Here is an 11,135-nt window from a genome sequence, read left to right on the forward strand (position 1 = left end):
ATATAGGGCAAGACTGATGGCTGTTGATGTTGTGCAAGGTGATCATAGAAAGCAGTATCTGAGGTTGAGGGACTACCTACAATGTGTGCTTGACACAAATCCTGGAAGCAGGTGCATAGTGACAACTTTTGAGGATCCTTTGAACCCAGCCCCCACACCAAGGTTCAAGTACATGTTCTATTGCCTCCAGGCATCAAAAGATGGATTTCTTGCTGGTTGTAGGCCTTTCATAGGTACAAATCAGTGATGTAATCATGTTTGAAATGTAATCAAGTTATTCAATTTGGCCCTAACTATCTCTGTTTATGCAGGACTTGGTGGTTGCTTCATCAAGTTATCCACAGGCCATCAGATATTGGTAGCAACTGGGAGAGATGGGAACAACAATGTGTTCCCAATTGCTTTTGAGGTGGTTGACAAAGAGGATGGGCCTAGCTGGACCTGGTTTCTAAACCAACTTAGAGTCTGCATTGGCACCAGCAACCAGTTTGGGTACTACACCATCATGTCTGACAGGCAGAAGGTATTTTCTCTGACTCTGTATTATTCTTATGCACATAGCAATGCTGCTATAGTTATCTCATTACTACCTTATGTAATCAAACAACAGGGCCTTCTTAAAGCAATTAATGAAGTATTTCCTCAATCCCCACAAAGATATTGCCTAAGACACATATATGCCAACTTCCAGTCAGCTGGCTTTAGAGCAGAAGAAGTTAAGAAATGGGTTGACAAAGCTAGCTATTCCTTCACTGAACATGGTCACAAAGAAGGAATGGCAGGTTTGAAAGCAGCATGTGAACCAGCCTACATGTGGTTGAATGGCATCACTAAGGAGTCTTGGGCTAGATATGCAATGGATCATGTGTGCAAGACTGACTTGGTAGTGAACAACCTTAGTGAGGTTTTCAACAAAATGATTCTAGATGTTAGGTCAAAACCAATTAAGACCATGTTTGAAGGGTTGAGGACCAAACTAATGGTTAAGTACCAGGGCATCAGAGAGAAAACAGAGAGCTGTAGGTGGGAAATAACCCCACATTACATGGAGAAGCTTGAAGAGAGCAAGAAGTGGGCTAAATACTGTGAAGCAAACATGGCTGGTCCCAACATCTGGCAAGTAACTAGTGGAGAGAACACATATTGTGTAAATCTTGATGAAGGGAGCTGCTCTTGCAGGAGGTGGGACATGACTAGATCACCTTGCCACCATGCAATATCTGCAATGCAGAAGATAAAAGTTCACCCAGAAGATTATGTGCATCCATTCTTTAAGAAGCCAATGTATAAGGCTGCATACCAGCACATCATCTACCCTGTCCCTGGTTCTGAATTCTGGCCCAACACCAACACACCAGACATAGAACCACCAGTTTTTAGGGAGTAGAAAGGCAAGAAGCAAACAGCTAGGAGAAAGGGTGAATTTGAGGTGCCAGCTCCAAAAGATACATCAAGGATGGGCACAATAACATGCAGTAACTGTGGTTTGCAAGGCCACAAGTGGACAATGTGTGGAGACAGACTTAAGGCCAAGTTTATGACAAGGAAAAACAACCACCAGGTAACTAAGCCAGTTCATCAAGAAAAATCTGCTACTTGTTTTTAATGCATACATCTTGTGAGCTGCAACTTGTTTTTAATTGTACGAAAACAGGGCATCCTACCCAGCAACTTCAGCACAAACCAGGCCACCTCCAGCTAGGGCCACATCATCAGGTCCAGCTCCAGCTTCAGGTACAGCTCCAGCTTCAGGTCCTGCTCCAGCTTTAGGACCAGTTAGGGGTAGGAAACCAGCAACAACTTCAACAAGGGCAACCACATCTGCTTCAACAAGGGCAACCACATCTACTGCAGTTTTAACAGGTGGATCAAGAAAGAGAAAGAACCCACCACCTGCTTCAGCACCAGCCAACAACACCAGGTCAAGTGCATCATCTCCAGCAAAGAACACGAGGTCAAGTGCAAGAGGTTTCAATGCTCCAAGGGCAGCATCAACATCAGGTCAAGCTGATGTTGGGTCTAAGAGGAAGAGGAAGGCCCCAAGCAAACTTGCTTTGTATTTCACAGCCAGTGGCAACCATTGAATGTGTTGCACTCAACTATGCTTTATGCCTTGAACTCTGCTTGTTAGGCATGCTTGCTATCTGTGTTATTTGCAGTGAACTCTGTTTTCATTTGAACAATTAAGTTATGTGGTCTGTGTATGAATTGCTTGGAACAATTAAGTTATGTGGTCTGTGTATGAACTGCTTGGAACAATTAAGTTATGTGGTCTGTGTATGAACTGCTTGGAACAATTAAGTTATGTGGTCTGTGTTTGAACTGTTTGGAACAATTAAGTTATTTGCTGTCAAGCTCTATTTTGATTTGATATGTCCTAGGTTATGAATTGTTTCATATGAAATTATTTCTTATGCTGATCATTGTTATGTAGATCAAGTGATTTATTTTGTTGATAATTGATTGATATGATTAGGTCACTTTGGGGGGCAACTTGTCGACCAACCCCAAAAGTGGCTAGTTGTCGACCAACCCCCAAAGGTGCCAAATGTGGCCACTTTGGGTGGCTACTTGTCGACCAACCCCAAAAGTGGCTAGTTGTCGGCCAACCCCCAAAGGTGCCAAATGTGGCCACTTTGGGTGGCTACTTGTCGACCAACCCCAAAGTGGCTATATAGGACCAAAACCTAACATATCAAAGCTAAAACATCAAGATTTGCCCATCTAGGCACCAAACCCTAAGAGATCAAACCTAAAACAACAATATTTGGCCATCTGACCAAACCATAACATATCTAACTTAACACATCAAGATCACCAGATCAATTCATTCATACATACAAATACAGATAAAAGATTCACTCATAAATTGCATCATAGACAGATTGATTCATCACATAGATAGATCATTCAACATTTTTCTTTCACCAGCTTCATACATTGCATTGCATCATAGACAACTTGATTCATCACATACATAGCTCATTCAACATTGTTCTTACACCAACTTCAGGAACTGATCTAGGAACACAGAAACATAACAGCAGCATCATGGGTACAGAATCCTAGTCCACCTCTGCCTAGTGACCTGAAAGGGATGGAAATTTGCCCTCCTCCTTGCCCAGTAGATGATATCATCATCACTAGGGTTGGAGCCAGGGGGGAATGCCTCCAGGAACTGCTCTATGTCCTTGCGGTTGCATGCTGCAAGGATCATCTCAGCAAGTTGCCTTCTCGCCCTCCTCCTTGCATCTCTGCGCCTGGCTTGCCTGGGCACCTCTTCTTCTCCATCTATGACCTCTCCACACTAGTAGAAAACAGGGCTTTGGTCACAGGGCAATGCTCACATTAGTCCCGGTTCAGTCACGAACCGGGACTAATGTGAGCATTGGTCCCGGTTCGTGCGGCTAAGGCATTAGTCCCGGTTGGTGCCACGAACCGGGACTAAAGGGTGCGACTTACCTTTAGTCCCGGTTGGTGCCACCAACCGGTACTAATGGGCTTTGAGGCATTAGTACCGATTCATGGCACGAACCGGTACTAAAGGTCCCATTTTCAAACTCTACCCCCCCCCCCCCGTGGACCGCCTTTTCAGTTTTAGAAAAAACAAAAGAAAATGATGGAAATGTCAGAAAAATAAAATAAAATAAGTTTTCCATGTGATATGTGGTCTAGTTGTTGGGAAAATTTACAAATATGAATTTCGAATTTATTTGCAAAATCTCTCTGGAATTTGTAAAATGGGCATAACTTTTGCATACGAACTCGGATTAAAAAGTTTTTTATATGAAAAATCATCTACTCGAAAAGTTACATCCGAATTTAATCGGGGGAACCCCGTTAAACATTTTCAAAATCCTCAAAAACCTAACAGAAAAAAGATACGGGCCTTTTAAGATCTAGAGTGGAAAAAATCGAAAAATTTCAAACTTACTAGTGGCGCACCATTTGCTAGGTGCGCCACTAGTAACAGAAAAAAATTTAGTTTCAATTTTTTTTGAAAAAATCTGGTCAAACTGTGGTCAAACAATGGTCAAATAATTATTCTAGAATATTAGTGTTACTAAATAATTATTTCAGTTTTTTTTGAATTTTGGTCAAATCTGGTCAAATTGTGGTCAAACAATGGTCAAACTAATTATTCAAGAAATATTAGTTTTACTAAATAATTATTGTTTTTTAAAACAATAGTTTCAAACTCAAACAGTGAAATGTGTCACTTCATGCTCAAGCTAAATTCCTGAGGGTTAATAGGATTGACATCTTACTATTGTGAGGAAAACAACAAGTGCAGACTTGGAAACGAGGGAGAACAGAACCCGGAAGTTAAGCGTGCTCAGGCTGGAGTAGTGAGAGGATGGGTGACCGTCCGGGAAGTTAGATGATTTGGAATGATGAGGGGTGATTAGAGATTAGAGGATAAATTGAGCAGTGATGAGGGGTGGTGATTAGAGATTAGAGGTTAAAATAATTCAGAAATTTGAAAATAAAAAAAAATTCAAATTTAAAAAAAATCATAAAATTTCCTTTAGTCCCGGTTGGTTCAAAAACCGGGACTAAAGGCCCTTACCAACCGGGACAAAAGCCCCTTTTTGTACTAGTGCCAGGATCCATCTCTCCCTGGGATTCTAGGGTTTCTTTGGCGGCCGGGGGTGGAGAAGGGTGGGGATGGGGGGATTGACTGCGGTTTCACCCAAGGGGTGGGCTTTATAGACTACTAATGGTTGGTGGTAGGTAGGTGGAGTAATAAAACAGCCCAGTCTAGGCCCACATTGTATACATAATGGTTTTAGGCCCAAAAATAAACTAGTACAACATTGCTAGTTTCAGGGAAACAACCTAAAGAAATAAAACAGTTCTTCACTGCATTACTTAAGATAGATAGGTTCTTAACAGTACAATAACATAAGCCAGACTTAGCAAAGGTTCTCCACCACTCTAGTTACCATAACTTAAACAGTTCATATAGGACTGCACAAAATATACTCCTACCATCATCTTGCAAGGCCTGTTATATGTGTAGGCCACCTTACTTACTTAACCACCATTGTCCAAATCTTCAAGCCTCCAGTATGGCCTTGATTTTCTCAAGCTTTTCCTTGCTCCCATGGCCAGCATTCAGCAGATCAGCAACTACTTTCTCAAGCTCTGTCTTCTCTTGTGCAAGAAGATCCCTGTCCACCTTTATCTCTTTCATTGCCTTCCTGGTGTTGTGAATTATGTCTGCCTGAGCCTGAAGAATACACCTCTATTCTTTTGCTAGCCTTAGCTTCTCCATCTTCATCTCCAGCTCTAGCTCTTCCTTCTGCTTCTCAAATTTCTCAGCATCCATTGCTTTCTGGTAGTCAATCTTGCCAACACCATCCTGCCAGTCAAACATCTTGCTAACATCATCAACCATTTTATGATACTCAGTGCAGAGATGATCATAGTCCTTCTTCAACTTGGCAACCTCATCCTCATAGGCATGCTTGTCTTGAATCCTTCCAAGGTTTTGCTCATGGAACATTTCCCACAACTTGATGAGGCAGTTCTTAAGTACATCAGGCCAGGCAGGATCAACCCACTGAACTACACCACAATTCACACCTCCCTGTAGTTTGATCAGAGAACACATACTTCAGAAAATGCATAAATTCAGTTCTAACTTCAATTCAAAAAGAGGATTGGTACACAAGGAGGACATGTAACCATAAATTTAGTACTAAATTCAGTTCAAACGGAGTTAATGTACAAATTCAGTAACCACTGGGCATAACTGAATCCACTAGGCATAACTGAATCCACTAGGCATAACTGAATCTAGACATTAACTGAATCCACTAGACATAACCGAATCCACCCAGCATACTCAATTACTCACCTGAACAGGGCATCCATAGAACCTCCTCCCAGTGTTAGCACCTTCAAAAGCAACACACTTCCTAGGCTTCATATCGTGCAGAGTACACTTGGCAACTTCCTCCATGGGAGCACCACACCAGAGTGGCTCTAGGATGGTGTCAGGTGTGTCCTACATGCAGTAAAAGGTAGATCAGAACCAATGCATCAACTAGTTCAACTTGAGTCAAGCTTTGCCTTGCTCAAGGTCAGACCAGACATCACAGTGCCATCCATACCCTAGATCAAAACTAATAGCTAACCAAACCAAACGAATCCATCCATACAAATATGCAGCTCATCAACCCTCATTCCCAAATCGATTCAACCCTAACCCTAACCCTAGACAATGACAGAGAGGAGGAGGATGAGGCTTACAAAGTACTCCATGTCCATCAGGTTGCCCCCCATGCTGTCGTCGGAGCTCTCATCCCCATCATTCCGAGAAGGCATCCTGGCCGGCGACGAGGAACTGAGGTGGTCGGCGACGATGGAGAGCTCGGCCAGGGGAAACAGAGCGAGGGGGGAGAGTGAGAGTGAGTGAGCGCGAGGGAGACAGAGTGAGGGCCGGATCCGTTTTTACCTGGTCGGGACGGCCCGTGCGCCCTAACGGCCGTCACCCGCGCGCCGTGAGCACTGTGGCCGACAAAACCCTGACGGGCGGGCCCCACATGTCATAACCCCAGTTAAAACTTAACCGTTTGGCCACTTGGGTTTTTTGGAACAGCCAGCCACTTTTGTGGTAGTTTCTTGAAAAATTAAAAAAAAGGTAGTTTTTTGGAACGATAGCCCGTAATGTGGTAGTTTTTTGCTATTCACTCCGTCTCAGTGAGAGTGAGAACCAAGCTATATCTGCTGCTACTAGCTACACTACAAAGTGTGACAAGGGTGAGAATCCAGTGTAGCTAGCTAGTACTCCTACACACGTACTACGTGAAAAGTGAAAACAAAGCCAAACACTTAGGGACAACGTTGGTACGGCTGTACAGTCGAATGCAGCCAGCTCTCTGATAGTCTGATGCAGCGGATTCTCTTGCTCGCTTTCTCATGCCGGTCCATGGCCATGGCCATGGCCATGCTTCCTCACAATAGCAAGTACTCTAGTACGTACTCCACTGTCTTAGTACATAGTAGTAGAGCCTAGGGCAGCGTGCACCTGTGTGCTAACTAGATTGAAGCAGCAAATCAATGGCCTGACCAATATAGCGGGATGCATGAAACAGTGATCGAGAGCGTTGCACAGCTCCCTCCACCGCAGCAAAAAAAAAAATGTAGGGCATGCATGAACAGTCGTCACTGCATGCAGTATGATATATATCTACATGCAAATGGAAATATGGAAACATATTCATCAGCTATTATTGGCCCAGCCAGCACTGCACTGCCTGCAAAATATGCCTCCCCATATATATGGTCCATACGCAAAAAAGTGAAAATGCACAACCTATCCATCATATATGTACACGCGTCACACTTAGCTTGCACTCTCTGCTCGATAACTGCCACCTCAAAATTACTACATTTAGGTGGTTGCTCTTGATGGATGCATTGTGTAATTAATGAAAGAAAGGGAATTTTAAGAAATGAAACTTTGGAAATCGCACTGAAATTATTCTGAGAACTGTGACAATTGTCAAACCAAAATTAACAACATGTATTTTCCATGAAGTGTTTTGAAGTAGTGCTAGAAGTGAGATTATCGAGAACAAAGGTTAAAATTGTGTGAGATATTTCTGAAACTAGACTATGTGAAAATTGTGTTACAATCGTTGATGTTTGTTCAATCTGTATGATTTTTTTATTTGTGCGGTTTGCGTGACATGGTTCTGAAATTTATATAATTTTCCACAGAGCGTGAAATTTATGAAAGTAAACTTGTGAAATGTTACCGAAATTATGTGAAGTGGTATTAAAACTATGAAAAACTGAAATGTTTATAGTATCAATTGAAATCTTACAGAAATAATTTATATGTGTGATTCAATGTATGTGGAATGTACTAGTTTTTATTTATAATAAATAAAATAGAATAAATAAATAGGAAAAGTTTGTATGTGAAATATGATTTTTTGGGTTAATGGCTGAAATATAGAAGATCCGTGAAAAAAAATACTTGAACACGTCGAAAGGAATTTTCTTTTGAAAAGTGTGTGAAAACAGTTTCAATAAATTATTTTTCAAAATATTTAATCTATAAACAAAACTTTTTTAACCACACCTTTAATGGAAGGGGCCCATTGGCGTTGAAATACAGAAACATAGAAACACAGAGAATAATCTAATGCGGGAATACACCCATATAGGTGTAGCCAGACATGATAAGCTGGCAACCTGATACTGAACCAGACTACTCGGGTAAATACGACTTTCCGAAGAAACAACGGCTGAAATACTGGAAGATTCATGAAATAAACCTATAGAAAAAGAATATTTTGAAAATTATGTCGAAAACACTTTTAGTAAAGTTTCGTAAAACATTTCAAAATATTGTCCTGTAATTTTTTTAAAGATAAACCGACGTAAGTCTAGACACTGAACGTGAGAGAAGGAAATCAATCACCCTAATACAATCAATATCTCTCGGCTTCAACATATCTTGAGCGAACAAACATTTTGTTAGGGTTTCCCTTGCCTCCACCGGCGTCGTCACCGATCAGCCTAGTCTCCTTTGGCCTTAGGGCCATGGAGACACGGTTGATCCCAGCCATTGATGGTGTAAGGGCTTTGTTTTTAGGTGTTTTTTTAATTTGGTTAAGGTTTGTGTCCTACTCAGGATGCCAAGGCCATGACGGTTCTCTGAAGATGGAATGCAGTTCTCCCCTTCTATCCTCCGTCTCGTCCAGCGGTGCATCCAGCATCGTCGGAGGGCGTGTGAAAGTGTCTTTGGCAGATCTCGCGAGATTCGACGGTGTTTGTCTTCGATGGATCCGATTTTCGTTTGTCTACGTTCATGTGTCTACAGGTTTTGTTCCTTCTGATCTACGCTTCTCTTCATCAGCGACAATTGTTATTCTGGTGTGCTGGTCCTGAGGGGCATAGCACGATGAGTTTCCAACGGTCTACTATGACAAGCTTTGTCTCACTCCGGCGAGGGAGGGGGATGATGGCGGCACGTCTTCGGCTTCCTCCAGTGCTTGTAGTTATCGTTAGGCTGTCTACGGACATGGATGTAATCTCTGTTATCTTTGGTGTTCTTTGTACTGTCTTGACAACTGATGAATAGATCAAAAGTTATTCCAAAAAAAATCACTACGATACAGAAATACAAATATAGAGAAATGCCGAGAAGAATCAAACGCACACATACATGCATGCATGCGTAGCCAGATATGACAAACAAGCAACACGCCATTGAAGCATAGTACTCCGGTAGATTACTTGCACCCACACACACACCAGGCCACCCATGGGTGGACAGGGCGTTGCGTTTGTGGCTATAAACTAAGAGAAGAGAGCCACAAGGAGCATGCCATATATGCTTAGCGTTACGCGTGTGCCAGCGTGTCTCACCTTGCACACATACTAGGTGAAGGCCAAGTAGGATCGAGTGGAGTGTTTCCGATGGAGGAGTTGTGGAAGGACATGTCCCTGCCTTCCACCCCGGCCGCGCTGCAGTCGTACCACATCCGCTCTCCGGCCGCCGCCGTCTACCCCCAGGACTACCTCGCCGGCCCGGTGCCACTGCGGCGGGGGCATCCTTACACGGCGCTCACCCTCAGCTCCTCCGTCCAGTTCACCTTCCAGGGCGGTGGCTCCGGTTCCGGTACGCCCTCCGGCTCCAGCTCCTGCAGTGACTACCCCTTTGGCTTCCCCTCCGCCTCCGGAGCCAACAGCAGCAACAACAACAGCAAGAGGGTGCAGGTCGATGCTCCGGCGGCGGTCGACCGTCAGCGCCGGATGATCAAGAACCGGGAGTCGGCGGCCCGGTCGCGGGCGCGGAAGCAGGCCTACACCAACGAGCTGGAGATGGAGCTGGCGCAGCTGCGCAGGGAGAACCAGATGCTCATCAAGCGCGAGCAGGACTTCATCAAAGTACGCGCATATTCACCATGGCCATTTGTAGTTTAACGGATTGCGTCTATATGTACTTGAAGCTAGCATGCAACATTTGGATGCAGGAACGTTCGGCGACGGCGGTAGTCCTCCCCGACTGCAGAAGCAGCAGCAGCAACGGCGGCGGCAGGAGCAGGTCCAACAGGTCCACTCTCCACTTCGAGCTCGAGCAGAGGCAGAGGTGCCGCTCCGCCCCTGCGCCATGATCGGCGACGGCCATGGTCCATCGACCGCAGCAGCTTAATTATCCACTAATTAATTAGTTATATACAAGACTACGCAATGCATGTGCTTGCTACTTACATGGTTGATTGTCCAAGCTAGCTCTAGGTGATGGACATATCGATATTAATTGGAGTCGTGAACTATGCATGTGCATGTGTAATCTAGCTAGTACGTAGTAGCTTTGTTGCAAAGTTAGGCTAGTATATGTAATATATCTCCTTAATATTGAGGTGATGGACGAATCAATCAATCGAGCTATGCAAATTAACGGCATTTCCGTCACAAGTGATGGCTGATGCATGATGATAAAGATCGGTTGTGTCAGCCCAGACCGCAAGTGGTCGTGGATTCGATTTCCTTTTCTTCCTGCTTTATATGTTGTCCTAGCGGGCAGGACGTGGAATGGAATCCTATGTATATCTCCCCACCGGCCAACAGCACGTACGCATGCAGCACAAATATGGTTAGTATTCACCGTTAATTTCGCTATGTGTGCATGTTTATGGACGGCAATGCTATGCTAATCTGGCGAGAACGGACGTGTTCCTAATATCCTAATATCGCGTGTATTCCATTTCTTAAAAGTTACAAATTTTATCAACATTGACCAAGTTTATGTGATAAGAATATCGAATCAACACCATTCGATTAATCATGAAATCTGTATTCATATGGTATATGTTTGGTATTATAAGCGTAGACAAGTTGTTCCTATAAACTTCATGTGTGTAGCTCAACTTTCACGGAATGATGGAGGGAGTACTAGAGATGGAAACAACCTGACTTCGACAAGTGGAAATGGCCCCAAATGGGGAGTATAAACCACTACTATCGTTTCTTTCCTTTGCACGGATGATCGACACGCAATACCCACCTTTCCCTAGCCTCATTGTTCCCCTTCACATCAATCCATCTAGCTAGTACTACCACACATGCCGCTATGTGCATCTTTTCTTTCTCTTCTTTTCCCTGTTTGT

General features: G+C 43.6%; 1 protein-coding gene across 1 annotated transcript; it reads left to right on the forward strand.

Annotated features, from left to right (window-relative positions):
• Window positions 1-9,299: 9,299 nt before the first annotated feature.
• On the forward strand, window positions 9,300-10,468 carry LOC123100547 (protein FD). The gene is made up of 2 exons (XM_044522457.1): window positions 9,300-9,912; window positions 9,999-10,468. The coding sequence occupies exons 1-2, from the start codon at window positions 9,442-9,444 to the stop codon at window positions 10,137-10,139; spliced, it is 612 nt and encodes a 203-aa protein (XP_044378392.1). The 5' UTR covers window positions 9,300-9,441; the 3' UTR covers window positions 10,140-10,468.
• The last annotated feature ends 667 nt before the right edge of the window (window positions 10,469-11,135 follow it).

Source organism: Triticum aestivum, chromosome 4D (assembly GCF_018294505.1).
Source record: "Triticum aestivum cultivar Chinese Spring chromosome 4D, IWGSC CS RefSeq v2.1, whole genome shotgun sequence".
Taxonomy (NCBI): domain Eukaryota; kingdom Viridiplantae; phylum Streptophyta; class Magnoliopsida; order Poales; family Poaceae; genus Triticum; species Triticum aestivum.

Bases quoted from the DNA above. Each gene is read 5' to 3' on its own strand.
- LOC123100547 (XM_044522457.1), top strand. From the start codon at position 9,442: ATGGAGGAGTTGTGGAAGGACATGTCCCTGCCTTCCACCCCGGCCGCG. The intron at 9,913-9,998 runs GTACGCGCATAT...ATTTGGATGCAG, and splicing joins GCGAGCAGGACTTCATCAAA to GAACGTTCGGCGACGGCGGT.